The sequence below is a fragment of the Hypanus sabinus genome, chromosome 23 (assembly GCF_030144855.1).
Source record: "Hypanus sabinus isolate sHypSab1 chromosome 23, sHypSab1.hap1, whole genome shotgun sequence".
NCBI classification, from domain to species: Eukaryota; Metazoa; Chordata; class Chondrichthyes; order Myliobatiformes; family Dasyatidae; genus Hypanus; species Hypanus sabinus.
This window is the reverse complement of record NC_082728.1, coordinates 8,090,358-8,110,161: the sequence shown is the minus strand read 5'-3', so window position 1 is coordinate 8,110,161 and position 19,804 is coordinate 8,090,358. Positions and strand designations below refer to the sequence as shown.

At 41.3% G+C, this 19,804-nt stretch overlaps 1 protein-coding gene across 6 annotated transcripts in view; it reads left to right on the top strand.

The window, feature by feature from the left end:
• helz (helicase with zinc finger) overlaps positions 1-19,804 on the top strand; it is a 300,135-nt gene that overhangs the window by 107,850 nt on the left and 172,481 nt on the right. For 3 of the 6 annotated variants that reach the window (XM_059948283.1, XM_059948282.1, XM_059948287.1), the window contains 4 exons: positions 5,594-5,927; positions 10,157-10,287; positions 11,229-11,273; positions 11,370-11,552. In XM_059948283.1, coding sequence (XP_059804266.1) covers positions 5,594-5,927; positions 10,157-10,287; positions 11,229-11,273; positions 11,370-11,552 — 693 coding nt within the window. The remainder of the gene's footprint in view (positions 1-5,593; positions 5,928-10,156; positions 10,288-11,228; positions 11,274-11,369; positions 11,553-19,804) is intronic. The other 3 variants (XM_059948284.1, XM_059948286.1, XM_059948285.1) reach the window with 3 other exon arrangements.

The following is a 19,804-nucleotide window of genomic DNA, read 5'->3' as shown; positions in this document are numbered from 1 at the left end:
ACTACCTAGATTAATGAGTTGCTTCATCTCTCAATAGACGTTCTTTTCATTTTACCTTTCACAGCGCATCTGCAGTGTAAACCCACCAATGTAATCGTAATATCTTCAAATTCTGAGCATACCAATTCTATGTAAAGCTTTTGTTTTTTTTTGTGTTGTTCTGTACTGCATGCTTCCCTGACCTTTCAATATTAGTTTGTAATCTTTTGACTACATTCAAAGCAAATGCTGAATCTGGAAGAAACCTAGCTAGTTTACAGTCAAGACTAAATCTTGAAAGATTCTCTTGGTGCCAGTAGATTAGTTTCACTCATTTAGAGTAAATGTGTTAATTTCTTCCAGGTTTTTTCACCTGAGAATTGCCTTTCCGTCAGTTTAAGCAATTTAGTTTGTATTTCATGGTGAATACAGATTCTACAGATGCTGGAAATTTAGAGCAGCACATACGTAATGCTGGAGGAATTCAGCAAGTCAGGCAATGTCTATTGAAATGAACAAACAATAGATGTTTTGGGGTGAGCTTCTTCAACAGGAATGAAAGGAAGGGTGAAGAAGTCAGAATAAGGTGGTGGGAGTCGGGTAAGGAGGACGAGTGAGAAGGTGATAGCTGAAGCCAGGTTGGTGGGAATGGAGATAAAATAAGAAGCTGAGAGGTGATAAGTGGAAAAGTCCTTCAACCTGAGAGTAGCTTCATTGTGGAAGAAGAGAAGGCCACAGATTGACATTCGGAATGGGAATAGGAATTGAAATTGTAAGCTACCAGGAATTAAGCTTTTTTTGAAGATGGAGCTGAGGTATACAGCAAAGTGGTCCCCTAATCTATGTCAGTTCTCATCAGTGTAGAGGAGGCTGCACCAGGAGCACTAGATGCTGCAGAAGACCCCAACAGATTCACAGGCGAAGTGTTGTCTCACCTGGAAGGACTGTTTGGGGACCTGAATGGAGGTGAGGGAGGAGGTAAATGGGCAGGTGTAGCACTTCTGCCACTTGCAAGGATTAGAGCCAGGGTGGAAATTAGTGGGGAGGGACAAATGGACAGGGAATCACAGATCCCTGTGGATAGGTAAAGATGTGTTTGGTGATTGGGTCCTGTTGAAGATGGAGGAAGTTGCAGAGATTGATGTGTTGGATGCAGAGGCTTGAGTTGTGATAGGTGAGGACAAAAGAAACTATATCACTGTTAAGGTGGTGGGAAGATGGGGTGAGTGCAGATGACTGGGAAGTGGAGGAAATGTGTGTAAGGGCAGCATCAATGGTGGAGGAAGTGAAACCTCATCCTGGGAACGGATGCAGCGGAGATGAAGGAACTGAGAAAAGGAAGTGGCATTTTTGCAGGAAATAGGGTAGGAAGAGGTATAGCCAAGATAGCTGTGAGAATCGGCAGGTTTATAGAAGGTCTTGGTGATATTTTGTCTGCAGTGATGGAGGCAGAGATCGAGAAAGGAGAGAGAGGTGTTCGAAATGGACCAGGTGAATTTGAGGGCAGAGTGGAAGTTGGAGGCAAACTTGATTAAATTGACAAGCTCAACATGGGTGCGTGAGGCATCACCAATGCAGTCGTCAGTGTCGTGAAGAAAGAAAAGGTGGTGCTATTGAATGCATGCAACAGCTCACTTTAGTTAAGAAATTTGACTAAAAACATCACTAAAAACTCATTTTTTGAGGTAAATTGTGTTAAATTATCATCACAAATAGCAAGAGGGTAAGGGATGGCAAGGCTTTCGGGAAATGAGCCAAGATGGTGTGTTGTAGAATTGATGCAAATGGAGTGAGCCAGTTAGAGAGGAGAGGTTGAGGCAGAGGAGATTCAATGCTGTAACAGCTGGCCTGGGTATGAGGTTGGATTGCTCTGGGTGCTAAGCTGATTTGAAGAGTTTGAGAGTAGCTTCGAGCTGGGTGGCGAAATCTGGGCCCAGAATGAGTTGCTGAGTGGCATGGTCTAGGCCTCAGGTCCTTCTCATTAGCCAGGTCCTAGTGATCTGCTGTTTGGACAGTTTAAATGCTGGCCAAAATCGGAGGCAAGAGCAAACTTTGCTCATCTTCGTGATGGTCACCCCTGTCTCCATGGTTATGAAGACTGCCCTGGCTGTTGTGCTCCATGCCCACTAATATTATGAACTGCGGCTTTGGGCCTACTCTGGGGTTTGGATCTGAGGACTCAATTATGTTCGAAAAGTTGTTCGTTTCAATTGTTTGCGTGATTTGTGTTTTCCCCCCCTTTCTCATACATCAGGTGTTGGTCTTTTTTTGATATTTTTTTCACTGGATTCTTCTTGCTTTGTGGCTGCCTGTAAGCAAACAAATTTCAAGGTTGTATAATTTATACATTCTTTGATAATAAATGTACTGTGGCGACCCATTTCCTAGCGTATCCGAACCGACTCACAATTAGATAGCCTACGGGGGTTTGCGAGCACAGAGCTTTGGAGCCTCTGCGCCATGGGGGGCCGGTTGACAGAGGCTTAAAAGTGAGGCTGAAGTTTTCGAATAAAGTTTTTTCCTTCGACTGCAGTTACCGACTCCGTGTCGTAATTTTAGCGCTGCGTGTAGCACACCGCTACAGTACTTTGAGTATTTGAAAGAGATGGGGGAGCTTTACCAGGGACAACTTGAAACATGCGCTGTTCCAAGTAGCCAATGAAAAGTTCCATGTGGGTGCCCATGGCTACCCCTTGATTTTGGAGAAAGTGGGAGGAACCGAAGGAGAAATTTTTGAGGGTGAAGACCAGTTCCACTGGATGGAGGAGGGTGGTAGTGAAGGGGAACTGCTCGTCTTAATGCGGATATATATATTTTATGGTACTTTTATTTCTTTGATTCTGTTGTCTTACGGCTGGACAGTATGATTTTCCATCTCTATTTTTTTAATCTTTATACACATTTCCCTTGTTGCTAGCTTCTCCACCTACTGTATTTTCAGTGTCTTGTGAGATGTTATTAATATCCTATTGTTAAATCCATTTATCGTTAGCTGTGTCATCCTAAGGGATTAGGTTCCATCTTCCCCATTTTTGTCCATCTCTAATAAAAGTCTTTCTGTCACACCCTTTAATTGTACATTATTAGGACCCTGAATTTCCAGATCCTTCCCATTTTTAGTATAAAGTTTAACATATATTTTCATTCTAACTTCTTCCCTCCAAACATACAGACATGCACATATACTTAAACTTCCAAACATGGATTTTACAAGAAATATTAAAAACTAGGAGCACTAGTCCATCTAATCGCCAGAGCCTATGCTGTCATTCATAATTTCATTACTAATCTTCTACCTCAGCCATTATTTTCTTACCTTTTTTCCACTGCCTTTCATTCCATTAATTTTCAGAAGCCTGCTGATCTGCGCTGTGAATGAAGTCAATGACTAAGTTTCTACAGCTCTCTAGGGCAGAACATTCTAAATGAAGAAATTTCTCCTCATTTCAGTTATAAATGGCATACTGCTTATTTTAAGACTGACTCCCTTAGTCAGTGAAAATATGCTTTTGGCATTTACCTTGATGAAACCTCAGGGTTTTGTGCATTTTATTGTGGCTGAGTCTCATTTTTCTAAACTCTGGAGAACAGAGGTGTACATACTTGCTGTTTTCTCATGTAATAGACCTGCCCTTGTAGGGGCATTTGCTTGTTATTTGCCATGTTGTATAACATGGGCAATGGATGGTCCTTCCATGACCATCTATTCTACAGAAGTGGTTTGCCATTGCCTTCCTCTGAGCAGTGTCTTTACAAGACGGGTGACCCCAGCCATTATCAATACGCTTCAGAGGTTATCTGCTTGGTGTCAGTCATTGCCTAACCGGGACTTGTGATATGCATCAGCTTCTCAAGCAACCATTCACCACCTGCTTCCATGGATTCATGTGACCATGGTAGGGGAAAAAATAGGTGCTATACCTTTCCTGAGGGTGATCTGCAGGCTAGTGGAGGGAAGGGGCACCTTACACCTCCTTTGCTAGAAATATAGCTCTACCAGGGACAGACTGGTGAATCTTTACTCATATCTCTTGATAACAACCTGCCCTTTTTTAGGTAAGAAATCAAAAATTGTAGAACTTCAAGTATGCTGTCACCAAGATTATTTAAAACTGCTGTGAGGTATCTTTGCTTTTGTTCTCAAATCCTTTTGTAATAAAGCCCAACATGCTATTTGCCTTTCAAAATGCCTGGTGCACTTGTGCGTTCACTTTCAGTGAATTATATATGAGGAGCACTCTCTTTCATTTTCCAAAATCTTATTCTTTCCAAAGTATTCTTTAGCCGAATGCGTGAGAGGCAGTGTGGAATGCAGAACATATTTTTGCCCACAGAGAAGAGAGTCCATCTGCAAACTATCCAACTCAATTTAGCTCCTTCATTCCTTCGCAGATTTTTCCTTATGGGATTAGCTTTATTTAATTCTCACACGTGTACATGGAAACGTACAGTGAAATAGTTTGTTTTGCATCAAATCAAGTTAGTGAGGATTGTGCTATCATTGCATATTTAGCACCAGCAGAGCATGCCCATGATTCACTAACCCTAACTGTACATTTTTGGAATGTGAGAGGAAACTGATGCACCTGGAGGAAACCCTTGCGGTTGCAGAGACAACATGCAAACTCCTTCAAGACACCAGCAGGAATGGAACCCCAATCTTAAATCTGGCATTGTAACAAAATGTGCCAATCGCTTTACTACTGCGCTGCCCCACCCTACACCAAACTGGTAACACCAGTGCTTGTTCAGAATTATCCCTGAATGGAATACCTTGTTTTCCCATTTCTAACAAAATTGCTAATTGCTGTTTTTGTAAGCCATCTCTTTTTTATTTACTGTGTATTTGAGGCTGCGTTCAGAATCTTTGCTTTCCCTGTAGGAATTTATTGCTTCAAACTTGAAATTCCTGTGTCAGGCTGCCCATTTTCCATGTCGGTCTCTCTCTATAGTTGCTAACTTCTATCATTACTGTTGACTAACTTGCTAATACTTAGCCTAAAATGTTTATTATATTTTTACCTGATTTGTTTCTTGTCTTAATTTCAATTTCTTTGATCTTGAGCTAGAGCAATTTTGTTTGTAAGTGCTTCCCACCAATGTTTTTGATTACGTGGTGATGCCATATGGCATTCTTGACCTTGGAATTGATGGGCATCACTATGATGGTGGTGGAGTGCAGAAAGCATAGTGTTGGTAAAGGAAGCAAAATAAATTGAGATGTTGTTTAGTAATTATCCCTTGACAACAACAAGCACTTCAGCAAATTGTCAGTTGAAAATATCTATTGCATCAGTTTCCTTAAAAATAAAATTACCAACATTAGCAAAGAGAAATGAAAAGTTGTTCAGTAAGCACCGATGGTGGGAGAAACAATTTCACTTTTCATGTTGAGGCATATTCATATTAGTAGATGATCCAGAACATTCATTGTTTTTCTGTCAACACAGATGCGACCCGACCTGTTATTTCAGATTTGTAGTGTCTGCAATAATCTATTATGTGTTTCGTTTATGGGATGATTGTTTCTGAGCCATAGATCTGTGTATGGTATTGTATAACTACTTGGAAAAATGCTTTACATTTTAATAAAGGATTTCTGTTTACTTTGCAGGTTCAACATTAAAGTAAATTTATATCTGGTGGCAAATTTCATGCTTACTGGTGTTTCAGGCGGTGCTAAGTATGCTCAGAATGGACAGTTATTTGCTCGCTTCAAACTCACAGAGACTCTTTCAGAAGAAACTTTGGCCGGACGATTAGTAATGACCAAAGTCAATTCTGTCTTGCTGTTGCCAATAACTAAAGAGCGGTCCATGCAAGTCCAGGGAACCAAAGAAAAGGTTTATGAAGCCATGATTGAAGAAAAAACGAAGGAATGCATTTACTTGAGACTGACCAAGGAATGTTGCGAGGAACTTAAGCTCAGAGCAGATCGAGAGATACAGGTAAATTGTGTTTTTTCTTCACTCAAGATTGTTTTTATAAATTTTAAATGTAAAGCAACTTGTGAAATGGTTGCTGCATTGTGAGCAATATAGAAAATTTGGTGGAGGAGTAGGCAATTTCCGCATTGGTTACACGGAAGAGATTCTGCAGGTGCTGGAAATCCAGAGCAACACGTACAAAATGCTGGAGTAACTCAGCAGGTCAGGCATCATCTACAGTATGGAAGTTGATAAACAGTCAACATTTTGGACTGAGACCTTTCATCAGGATTGATGAAGGGTCTCGGCCAAAACAGTGACTATTTATTCATTTCCACAGATGCTGCCTGGCCTGCTGAGTTTTTCCAGCATTTTGTATGAATTTCTGCATCGAGCCTGTTCCATCATTCAAGATAATCATAGCTAACTATCTCAATACTATATTCCAGTTCCTTCACCATTCTGCCCAGAAATATATCAGTCATAAATACATTTGCTAGTTTAGACTCTGCAGCCTACTGTGAATAACAAATTCCACCAGTTTCCCCCACCCCCGGAGTAAAAAAAAATATCCTCATCCATTCTCGACATATCTTACCTATTACCTGAGATTCTGACATCTGTTTCTATGCATTTCTGCCAGGGGAACTATTTGCATTCAATTTGTCAAGCTCTAATAAAATTCAATAAGATTTGTATGGTTCTCTTCTCATTCTTCTAAACCTAATGTGTACAAACCTCCATGATCTAATCCAGGGGTTTCCAACCTTTTTTATGCCATGGTCCCCTACCATTAACCAACGGCTCTGTGGTCTCCTGGTTGGGAACCCCTGACTGTGTCTGTATGGCAGTCCTGCCTTTCCAAGAATCACTTGAGTGTATGTTCATGGTTTTCTGTTGCTGAACACTTCAACGTTCAGACATGTTCTTCTGTACACCACTGTTGTAATGTGTGGTTATTTGAGTTACTGTCACCTAGAACCAGTCTGGCCATTGACCTCCCTCATTAATAAGGTGTTTTCGTCCACTGAATTACCACTCACCTGAATGTTTTTTTATTTTTTGCTCCATTAGTGTGTGAAAATCCCAGGAAAATCAGCAGTTTCTAAGATTCACAAACCACTCCATTTGGCACTAGCAATCATTCCATCGTCAAAGTCACTTACACCTCATTTATTCCCCTTTCTGATGTTTGATCTGAACAATTGAACTGCTTGACCATGTTGGCATGCTTTTATGCATTGAGTTGCTGCCTCATGATTGGCAAATTAGATATTTGTATTACAGAGCTGATGTGCAGATGTATTTAATAAAGTTGCCACTGAGTGGCTGACAGCCAAACATTGGCTCATCCACTAGTTACCCTGGAAATAAACACATACATTTCTTCCTCTACCTGTATCAAGTCAAATCGGGTGTAACTAGGAAGAAGAGGCTGTTACTTGGGTAAGTGACGGTGTTCTGCAATGACTGTAGCATCCCTAGTGCCCTTCTGCTGAGGGTAACCTTCTAACAGATGAAATTATGATAGGAGTTAATCATTTGTTTTTAAAATTCTGTATTACTGGTGCTCAATTCAAACCATTGCTTAGACTTTTAGTTATTTAACTTTAAAAATGAATGTTATTTTCTTAATGTTCAACCTGTCATGTCTCAGTGCAGAACCACAGATTTCCCCAAACGCTTTGTTGTTGTAACACACACAAATGCTGGAGGAACTCAGCAGGTCAAGCAGCATCTATGGAAATGAATAAAGTTGAAAAAAGGAGGATCCTGTCCATAGATGCCCCCTAAGCTGCTGAGTTCCTCCAGCATTTTGTGTGGGTTACTCTGGATTTCCAGCATCTGCAGAACCTCTTGTTATTTATTTTATGTAGAGAGACAGTGTGGTTCTAGCCCTTCAAGCTGCACCACCAACAATCCACTGTGTTGTGTTTATTCTTTGTGGTATTGTCTTCGCACTTACTGCTGTTCACCTTGTGTTTGACTTTGACTGCGATGTATATTTGCTTAGTTCAAATAGGATTGGAACTAGTGGGAATGGAAGAGTTACTTATACCTGCAGTATGTGAAGAAAAAGCACTGTTGCATTACTATCTTAAGTTCCTCTCAAAAATGCCTGTGTGTATATATGTAACCGGAGCTGGGTGTTCCTCAGTGAAAAGTTGGCTCATTGATGCCTCACATGTCTACTTTAGCTGACACCCCAGGCAAAGGAGCAAGGGAATTCCCTTGGTCTGCACCTTTCAAACCCACCAGTCTCTTCATACAATCCAACATCTTCAGCCATCTCCACCACTTCTGACGTGATCCTACCACCAGTCATATCTTCACCTCTGCTCTCCTTCATGATTTCCCCAGGAACCACTCTTCTCATTACTCCCTTGATCACTCATCCCTCCCAAGTTCTGGCAGTTTGCCTTGCAATTTTAGGGTGGGTAGCACCTGTCTCTTCATCTCCTCCTTCATCACTACCGAAGGGCGTAAGTGGTTCTTCCAAGTGAGCCAGAGATTCATCTGTTCTTTGCTAACCTGGTCTTTGTATTTAGAGCTCATAGTACAGCATCCTCAAAACTGAGTACTTGTGGCTTTTTCTTTTTAATTTTAACACAACATCATTTGTAATATTTTGCCTTTGTGCACAGCACCAGTTTTGGTATTTCTGGATCAGTGAAATGAAAACTATCATCTTTTTGTCACTCATATTTGAATGTTGGGCAACGAAGAGTTAACTCAAGCAGTTGGCTTCTGACTCTCACCGTTCAGATGCACCCTTCAATGAAGGGAATTTGGACTTGTTTCTGGAAGGTAGCTGTAGAGTCACACCACATCCAGTTTCATCTTCCCATGAAAGAAATGTGTGAAAATATGGATTGTAAATCAAGTTGTAACCTTAGTGTTTGGCAGTCAGTGCTATAGACAGGAAGCTGTAGGGTTGTGTGTGAAAGTGAAAACACCTGTATCGTGGGATGGGATGTGGGGGGGGAGGGGGAGAGCAAATATGAAATGTAAGTCAAACATTACCTATACAGATTGTATGTTGGAATAGAGAGCCCGTTCTCTGACATTCTTAATTGTAGCTGTGATGGGCAGATTTTACCTGAACAAATATGGAAGAATAGGAAAAAAGGAAGATTTGGATAGTTTGCTATTTTGCTAAATTTAACAAGCTAATTACAAATTGAAGGTTTGCATTGGTCTTGGAAAGGAAGGTAACTTTCTTTTATAGGGCCCTTTCATGCAACAGGAAGAAGTAACTTTTAGGTGAACTTCTGTCAGAGTACACTGGCTTAGACAGCTATTTCTAGAGCATCTGTCAGTGATGCAGCTATCACTGAAGTGTGATATTCCATCCATGTGAACATGATTCAAAAATGTGGCATAAATTTGAACTGGATTTAATAAATATGTTTGCTCAGTGATATATTGGATTCAGTCAAGATTTTAGATAATTATGTAATTAATTATTGCCTTAATTTTGTTCAGAAATCTATTTCTGTTTGCCAGCATGAGGTTGTTTTGGAAAGTCACTTCATTTGTTCTTTTTTGGGTTCTAGTTTCTCTAGCTAATGGGTAGCTGTTTGGAGAGGAAATGTCAGCCAATTCATAGCTACTCTTTTCATCATACGTACTATTGAACCCATTCGATACTGATGGGGGTACTTCAGATTCAGATTTATTTATCTCATGTACATTAAAACATACAGTGGAATGTATCGTCGGCATTAGCAACCAACACAACCGAGAAGGTGCTGAGGGCAGTCTGGAAGTCTTGCCACACATTCTGACACTAAAGTAGTGTGCCCACAATACTCAGCAAAACAAGACAGAATTCAACAAAACAACACATACAAAAGCTGGATGAACTCATCAAGTCAGGCAGCATCCGTTGAAATGAGCAGTCAATGGATGCTGCCCGACCTGCTGAGTTCATCCGGCTTTTGTACATGTTGATTTGACCAGCATCTGTGGTGTACTTTGTGTAAACAACAAAACAACAACAGCAAAATGAGCCCTGTTCCTCCCAACCACCCACCCACATGTAGTTCTCTAAACTCCAGTGGACGAATAGAATATCAAAAATCTGTTTTTATAAATTTGAATGTTTTAGAAGTGAAATGCATACAAATCTATTTGAAGTCTTTAGTTTTATCTTTGTGAAGACCACAATTGTACTCTACAATACACAGATGTATATTGTTCTATTGAACATATTTTTTAACCACTGATAAATGGTTATTAATTCGTAGGTTGAACTTCAGTTTCAACTCAATCGCTTGCCCCTCTGTGAAATGCATTATGCCCTGGACAGAATCAAGGACAACAGTATTCTCTTTCCAGATGTCTGCATGTTTCCCACAATTCCCTGGAGTCCCATCAGGTATGGTGTGCCAACTTGCTGACAGTTGAGAATGTGGCATTAATATTACATCAGTCATGCCGCTCACCACAGATGGCTTTATTGAAGCTGGCATCTAGATCTGGGCAAATTTCATAGTCCTCCTTCAGCTGTGTTTTCAAAAACAGAAGGTTGGATTGACCATTCTGTCTGAGAGAGAAAAGCAGGTTTGAAAATTTGCATTCATCTATATTCATGCGCATAAAATTCAGTAAAAGGTAGTTAATCTGTTGATTGGGAGTAATAATTCATGTGAGATTAACAGCATGGAACTGATTTTCATAGCTTTTGAAATTAGAAACTTTTTTTATGACAAGGCTTTGGTTGATAGTGTGTTCATAAGGAAAATGTGAAATATTCATGTAAATCTTAAATCCACCAGTGTTTTTTCTTTACAAATGTGTCAACATATTGTGTATAAGTTCTCCTTGCAAATAGTTACACAAAACAGGATTTTGTGTACTGCTTCCCTTGATGTCTTCTGTTTCAACTCCAGATATAATGATAAACATTTTATTAAAGACCTGCCTGCTTTCTCTATTTACAGTGCTGGAGGAGTAGCAGACTTGCTAATTATACAGTGTTAATAGAATAATTGCACTTGGCAACTGGATAAAATTGTGGATATTTGGATCAATGGGAAGTGTTTAATCAGTCCTTTTTAAATGGAGAAGTTCTAAATGGTTGATGTGGCATTCCTTGCCCATGTGTTAATGCTTCTGCTTTATGTCCCGATTACTATAAAATATTGGAAACATTTACAAAGATTCTGAGTTCACTTTTGCTCTGTTTCTTATGAATCCATATCTTGCAACATGCCTAATGGAGCATTTGTAAATCAATGAAAAAAGATTAGTCAATATTCCATGCTTCTGATTTTCACAGTTAACCATAGTATTTACTTTTTGGGTTTTTTTTTCCAGATGGGCAATATCTCTACAACGTCATTTGGATGTTGTAAATTTTAGGTATAATATCTTTTATTGAAAAAATCTATATCCTAACATTTTGTCATCAAGAGTGTCACGAGTTGCAAATAGTTGTTTTGTTTTATCCTACTGGAGTAGACAATGGGACGAACAGTTGGATCCCCGGCTGAATACTAAGCAGAAGGAGGCTATTTTGGCAATCACAACTCCACTTTCCATCTACCTTCCACCTGTTCTCATCATTGGACCCTACGGAACTGGGAAAACATTCACGTTAGCACAGGCAGTCAAGCACATACTGAAACAACAGGACTCAAGGTTAGTTTTCTTGTGCGATTTTTTTAAACTTTATATTCCTTCTTAAGGAAATACTTGATGAGTAGCAACAATGGCTGGGTTCACCCATATGAAGTTTGAATGCTATATTAGTGACTGAAGGAATTTCACAAAGAATTAACTGAACTGTATAGGCTAAGCAGTTCCTAAATTTGATCCTTTCTCTGTGCTAGTCAAAACTGAGGTAGTGGGAGTAATAGCAGAAAGATAAGAAAATCAGCAGATGCTGGAAATCCAAGAGCACACACAAAATGCTGGAGGAACTCAGCAGGCCAGGCAGAATCTATGGAGAAGAGTGAACAGTCAACGTGAAAGTAGGGCAGTTATCAGAAATTCGAGAAATCGATGTTTATGTGATCAGGTTGGAGGGTACCCAGACGGAATACAAGGTGTTGCTCCTTCAACCTGAGTTTGGGTTTGTCGGCAGTCGTGGAAACCGTGTACTGACATATGGGAACAAGAAGTAAAATTAAAAAGAGTGGCCTCTGGGAGATCCCACTTTTTCTGGCAGACTGTTCAGTGAAGCAGTCTCCCAATCTATGCTGGGTCTCACCGATATACAGGAGGCCACACTGAGAGCACCGGATATAGAAGATGACCCCAACAGACTCACAGGTGAAGTGTCCCCTCATCTGGAAAGACTGTTTGGGACCCTGAAAGATAGTGAAGAAGGTGGTGTTGGGCAGGTCTGGCACTTGTTTCACCTGCAAAACGGTGGGAAGGGGCAAGTGGAAAAGGGAGTCATGGAGGGTGTGATCCCTGCAGAAAGTGGAGTGGAGGGAAAGATGTGCTCGGTGATGGGCTCTTGCTGGATATGGGGGAAGTTTTGGAGAACGAGGACAAGGGGAGCCCCATCCCTGGTGAGATGGCAGGAGGGGTGGGGTAAGGACAGACGTGCGAAATGGAAGAGGTGCGGGTGAGGGCAGCATTGATAATGGAGGAAGGAAAGCCCCTTTCTTTGAAGAAATGGGGCATTCCAGATTCCATTTGGAATGAAAAGCCTCATACTGAGAGCAGATACGGCAGAGATAGATTTTTTTTTTAACAAGGAAGGAAGAGATATAGTCCAGGTAGCTGTGAGAAGCAGTGAGTTTATAAAGATATCAGTAGGTCTACTGTCTCCAGTGATAGAGAAAGAGAGATAGAGAAAGGGGAGGGAGGTGTTAGAAATGGACTTGGTAAATTTAAGGGCAGCATGGAAGTTGATGAGCTCAGCACAGGTGCAGGAAGCCACCTCAATACAGTCGTCGATACTGGTTTTGGTTTGGAACATAAACTGCTCTACATAGTCAACAAAAAGGCAGGCAGAGCTCAGACTCGTGCAAGTGTCTATGGCTAAAATGTTGGTGTGAAGGAAGTGGGAGAAGCCAAAGGAAAATGTATTGAGCGTGAGGACCAGTTCCACCAGATGGAGGAGAGTGGGGGTGGTAGAGGGATCAGGTTGAGCTCTTTCACCTATCAACTTCCCAGCTCTTTACTTCAGCCCAACCCCCTTACAGTTTCACCTACCACCTACCACCTTGCACTTCTCCCTCCCTCCCCAGGTCTTCATTTCCCCCCAGTTCTGATGAAGGGTCTTGGGCTGAATTATCGACTGTTTACTCTTTTCCTTTTGAGTTCCTAAACATTTTGTGTGCATTGCAGTGGAGTAATGTTGGGCTTGGAGATGGAGAGAGAACGCTTGACCACCACTTAAGGATAAATTTTATTCTTCATATACACTCAGTGGCCACTTCATTAGGCACACCTGTGCATTTGCTCATGACTGCAAATATCTAATCAGTCAATCATGTGTCAGCAACTCGGTGTGTAAAAGCATGCTGATATGTTCAAGAGGTTCAGACCAAATATCAAAATAGGGAATAAATGTGATTTATGTGACTTGGACCGTGGAATAATTGGTGCCAGAGAGGGAGGTTTGAGCATCTCAGAAACTGCTGATGATCTGGAATTTTCATTCACAACAGTCTCCAGAGTACACAGAGAATGGTGCGAGGGAAAAAAACATTCAGTAAGCGGTAGTTCTGTGGGCAAAGTCAGCTTGTTAGTGAGAGAGGTCAGAGGAGAATGTCCAAGCTGATGCAAGTTGACAGTAAATTAAATAACCATGCATTATACCAGTGGTGTGCAGAAGAGCATCTCTGAACATACAACAAATCGAACCTTAAAGTGGATGAGCTACAGCAGCAGAAGACCATATCAGGTTCCACTTCAGTCCCCAATAAAGTGACCACTGAGTGTATATTTGCATTGTTCGGAATTTGCTATTGTTTACTGGCACTGCATGCAACAAAAATTACAACATTCAACAATAATACAGAATAAACAATTCTATAGAAACAAGTTAGAAGTGTGTGTGTGTGCGTGCCCTTAGCTCCTGGTGGAGTCGTCGGGGTGCCGTCATGACAAGCTGTGTTCAGTGATCTTTTTGGTGATTTCTCATCGTATGGCGTGTCTTTGGCATCTGAAACCTGGGGGAGCCCATCCCTCTCCAGGTTTTTTTTTAGGAGGTCGAGTTGCTAGCTTGACACTCAACCCAGGCACGGATGGAGAGCGTGCAAGGGAGCCGGCTGGATTCAAACTCGGCACCTCTCACCCTGAAGACCAGCGCTGTTGCCACTACGCCACCAGATGGCTTAAGTTAGAAGTATAGATAATGAATAAAATGTTTATTAATACATAAATGCTAGCATGTACTTACAATGTTAACAGCATTATAAAAAGTGTAATAAAAGTGACATCTCAAAATACCTCAGTACCATCAGCGTCATCTCTCATTTCTGGCAATTGTTTCATAATCACTCTTTCCACTGCCAACATATTCCTTCATCTTAGAATCATATCCAGAAAGAGGTGTGCATTGAAGTTTGAATTGTCTTCAAGAACATTGAAGTTCAGTGTTCCTCATTTCTGTGCATTCTGCTTTCTGCCTCATATATTCTGTGTTGCTCCAATTCAGAAACCACACTTATCCTCAGGTTGGTTATCTCCAAGCTGTTTAAACCCAGAACTTGAGGCTTCGTTTCACCCTGACCAATATTCAAACCATTTGCCTACTTTTTCTTTTTTAACTGAATTGCTGGCATGTGAAATTGTATCTGTAAAGCATAATGGCAAGCTACTCATCAAGGTGGCAGTGGAAACTGCTTATGAAGGCAAACCTATAGCAGTTAATGGAAATTGTTGAATAAGTAGTATTGAATTTGATCAATCTGGTTGGCATTGGAATTCAAAAATAAAGTAACTGACTAAACTTTATTTTTTTTCTCCAAATGCCAATGTGAATTTCATCTTAAATTTGCCAATATTACTCAATACAATCACCTCCTTTGAGCAGTCTATTAATAAATATTTACCTTTTCTATGACAGGGGTTCCTAACCTGGGGTCCACATACCCCTTGTTTAATGGTATTGGTCCATTGTATAAAAAAGGATATGAGCTGTTGCATATCTTAGTTCGTCCACATTCCCTCATGATTGGCTTGGAGGCTCGCGTTATAGGGAGTGGTTGGCCAGGCTACTCCTTGGAACATTGAAGAATGAAGTTGAGAAGCAGGACCTCAAAGCTAGTAATCTTGGGATTACTGCCTGTGCCACACGAGAGTGAGTCTAGGAATAGAGTGAAGTGGAGGATAAATGCATTGCTGAGGGTTTGAGGCAGGGATTCAGATTTCTGGATCATTCAGACCTCTTTTGGGGCAGGCATGACCTGTACAAAAAAGACGGGTGCACTTGAATCCAAGGAGGACCAATATCCTGGCAGGGAGGTTTGCTGAAGCTTTTGGGGAGAATTTAAACTAGAATTGCTGGGGGATGGGAACTGAACGGAAGAGATAGAGGAAGGGGCTGTTGGCTCACAAATAGAGAAAGCTTGGCGACAGTGTGAAAGGGAGGATAGGCAGGTGAAAAAGAAGGGATGTGCTCAGACTGATGGTTTGAGATGTGTCTATTTTAATGCAAGAACCATCATGACCAAAGGGGATGAGCTTAGAGTGTGGATCAGTACTTGGAGCTAGGATGTTGTGGCCATTACAGAGACTTGGATGGATCAGGGACAGGAATGGTTACTATAGTGCCAGACTATAGGTGTTTCAGAAAGGACAGGGAGGGAGGCAAAAGAGGTGGGGGTGTGACACTGCTGATCAGAGATAGTGTCACGGCTGCAGAAAAGGAAGAAGTCATGGAAGGATTGTCTACAGAATCTCAGTGGGCAGAAGTTAGAAACAGGAAGGGGTCAATAACTCTACTGGGTGTTTTTTGTAGACCACCCAATAGTAACAGGGACATCGAGGAGCAGATAGGGAGACAGATTCTGGAAAGACGTAATAATAACAGGGTTGTTGTGGTGGGAGATTTTAATTTCCCAAATATTGATTGGCACCTCCTTAGAACAAGCGGTTTAGATGGGGTGGAGTTTGTAAGGTGTGTTCAGGAAGGTTTAAGACACAATATGTAGATATGCCTACAAGAGGAGAGGCAGTACTTGATCTGGTATTGGGAAATGAACTTGGTCAGGTGTCAGGTATCTCAGTGGGAGAGCATTTTGGAGATAGTGATCATAGTTCTGTCTCCTTTACCATAGCATTGGAGAGGGATTGGAACAGACAAGTTAGGAATGCGTTTAATTGGAGTAAGGGGAAATATAAAGCTATCAGGCAGGAACTTGGAAGCATAAATTAGGAACAGATGTTCTCAGGGAAATGGCAGAAATGTGGCAAATGTTCAGGAGATATTTGCAAGGCATGTTCCAATGAAACAGGGAAAGGATGGTAGAGTATAGGAATCGTGGTGTTCAAAGGCTGTTGCAAATCTAGTCAAGAAGAAAAGAAAAGCTTACGAAAAGTTCAAAAAAAACTAGGTAATGATAGAGATCTAGAACATCATAAGGCTAGCAGGAAGGAGCTTAAGATTGAAATTAGGAGAGCCACAAGGGGCCATGAAAAGGCCTCGGTGAGCAGGATTAAGGAAAACCCCAAGGGATTCTACAAGTATGTGAAGAGCAAGAGGATGAGATGCGAGAGAATAGGTTCAATCAAGTGTGACAGTCGAAAAGTGTGTATAGAACGAGAGGAGATAGCAGAGGTACTTAATACTTTGAATATTTTGCTGTAGTACTTACTACGGAAAAGGATTTTGGTGATTGTAGGGATGACTTGCAGCGGATTGAAAAACTTGAGAATGTAGACATTAAGAAAGAGGATGTATTGGAACTTTTGGAAAGCATCAAGTTGGATAAGTCACTGGGATGAGATGTACTCCAGGCTACTGTGGGAGGCGAGGGAGGAGATTGCTGAGTCTCTGGCAATGATCTTTGCATCATCAGTGGGAACAGGAGAGGTTTTGGAGGATTGGATGGTTGCAGATGTTGTTCCCTTATTCAAGAAAGGGAGTAGAGATAGCCAAGGAAATTATAGACCAGTGACTCTTTCTTCAGTGTTGGTAAGTTTATGGAAAAGATCCTGAGAGGCAGGTTTAATGAACATTTGGAGAGGCATAATATGTTTAGGAATAGTCAGCGTGGCTTTGTCAAAGGCAGGTTGTGCCTTATGAGCCTGATTGAATTTTTGAGGATGTGACTAAACACATCGATGAAGGTAGAGCAGTAGGTGTAGTGTATATGGATTTCAGTAAGGCATTTGATAAGGTACCCTGTGCAAAACTTATTGAGAAAGTAAGGAGGCACAGGATCCAAAGGGACCTTGCTTTGTGGATCCAGAATTGGTTTGCTCACAGAAGGCAAAGAGTGGTTGTAAATGGATCATATTCTGCATGGAGGTCGGTGACCAGGTGTGTGTCTCAGGGATCTGTTCTGGGACCTCTTCCCTTCATTATTTTTATTTTTACCTGGATGAGGAACTGGAGGGATGGGTTTGTAAATTTGCTGATGACACAAAGGTTGGGGTGTTGTTGATCGTGTGGAGGGCTGTCAGAGGTTACATTGGGACATCGGTAGGATGCAAAACTGGGCTGAGAAGTGGCAGATGAAGTTCAACACATAGTGTGAGGTGGTTCATTTTGGTAGGTCAAATATGATGGTAGAATATAGTATTAATGGTAAGACTTGTGGCAGTGTGGAGGATCAGAGGGATCTTGGGTTTCAAGTCCATGGGACACTCAGAGCTGCTGCACAGGTTGATTTTGTGGTTAAGAAGGCAGATGGTGCATTGGCCTTCATCACCGTGGGATTGAGTTAATGTTAAAGAGTTAAAGAGATGAGATTGAGTTAAAGAGTCGAGATTGAGTTTAGAAGCCGAGAGGTAATGTTACAGCTATATAGGACCCTGGTCAGGGCCCACTTGGAGAACTGTGCTCAATTCTGGTCACCTCAGTACAGGAAGGATACAGAAGCTATAGAAAGGGTGCAGAGGAAATTTACAAGGATGTTGCCTGGTTTGGGAAACATGCCTTATGACAATAGGTTGAGTGAACTCTGCCTTTTCTCCTTGGAGTGGCGGAAGATGAGAGGTGACCTGATAGAGGCATTGATAGAGACAAGATGATGAGAGGCATCTTCTATGTGTATAGTCAGAGGCTCTTTCTCAGGGCTGAAGTGGCTATCACGAGAGGGTACAGTTTTAAGGTGCTTGGAAGTAGATACAGAGGAGATGTCAGGGATAAGTTTTTATGCAGAGTCGTGAGTGCGTGGAATGGGCTGCCAGCAAGGGTGTATGGTGGATACAATAGGGTTTTTTAAGAAGCTCCTGGATAGGTACATGGAGCTTGTAAAAATAGAGGGCTATGGGTAACCTTAGGTAGTTTCCAAGTAAGTACATGTTTGGCACAGCATTGTTGGCTGAAGGGCCTGTATTATGCTGCAGGTTTTTTATGTTTCTAATGAGGGGTGATCTTTCAGAAGTGTTTAAATGTGTGAGAGGCTGAGGTAAGGTGGATGCAATAGTCTTTTCACCAGCAAAATAGAGTTCAAAGCCAGGGGCAGAGGTTGAGGGTGAGAGTGGAAAGATTTAAGAAAATCTTGAGGGGCAACTTTTTAACCCACATGCTTATCAGTAAATGGAATGAGATGCCAGAGGAAGTATTTGAGCCAAGTTCAATCGTCTCATTTAAGAAGCACTTGGATAGGTACAGTATGTTGTGGGTTGGGGTTTGGAGGGAAATGCGGTGTATATAGGAAATTATTTGGGCTGGAGGGCCTTTTCTTGTGCTGTACTTGGGATTAGCTAGTGGGCATCATGGTCAGCATGAATTCCTTGGGACAAAGGGCTTTTATCTGTGCTGTATTACTCTTTGACTCCTTGCTATTTTGTGATCCGTGATGAAAGGTTTCTCATGTTTCACCTTTGACAATATGTGCATTAATCTTCAATATCTTTTCAGCAAAAATGAAGCAGAACTGTTATGTCTCTTATCTCCTAATCTGCTTCACAAAAAATGTTGTTTTTTGGCAGATGGTGCTGGAGCAGTTGAATGAATTATTTGGGATCTGTATGCTACTTGCATTATTTGTTCCTGGTTTCTTCAAGCTCCAGTTTAAAGATTTAAGTGTCTTCTCAGTTGCCATTCCTTCCTCTATTTCAAACGGTTGCTTGTCAGAGATCCGTAAAGATGTTCCGATCTTTTCAAGGAGATTATAAGCATATAGAATATATAGCTTATTCTATATACTGACTGTTCTCTCGGTAAAAATTTTGCCCCTCAGATTCTTGTTAGATCCCTCATTAGCCCCAACTCACAAGCTTTTCCCTATCATCTTAAACCTGTGTCTTCTAGCTCTTGATTCCCAACCCTGGTAAAAAGACTGTGCCTGTTCACCCTGTTTATGTCCCTCACACTTTTATACATCACATTATGATCACCTCTCATTCTCCTACAACTCATTGAGAATTCCCAACCTGCTTAACTTTTCCTTACAACTCAGAGCCTTGAGTCCTGGCAACATCTTTGTAAATTTCCTCTGCACTCTTCCAGCTTAATGGCTTCTTTCCTACAGCAGGGTGACAAGAGCTGAATAGAATATTTTTTTATAGCTGCATCAATGTCTAATACAACTGCAACATAACATCCCAACTTCTCCACTCAGTGCCCTGACTGATGAAGGTCAGCACTCCAAAAGCCACCTTCACCATCCTGTCAAGCTGTGATGCCACTTTCAAGAGACAGTACACTTGTGCTTTAGGTCTGTCTGTACAAAAACAGTGTTTGAACAGTAAACTGTCAAGGGTTTTGCATGGTTTCTCCATTATTTCAGTTTCTCCCTTGCCATCTCAAAACTTGG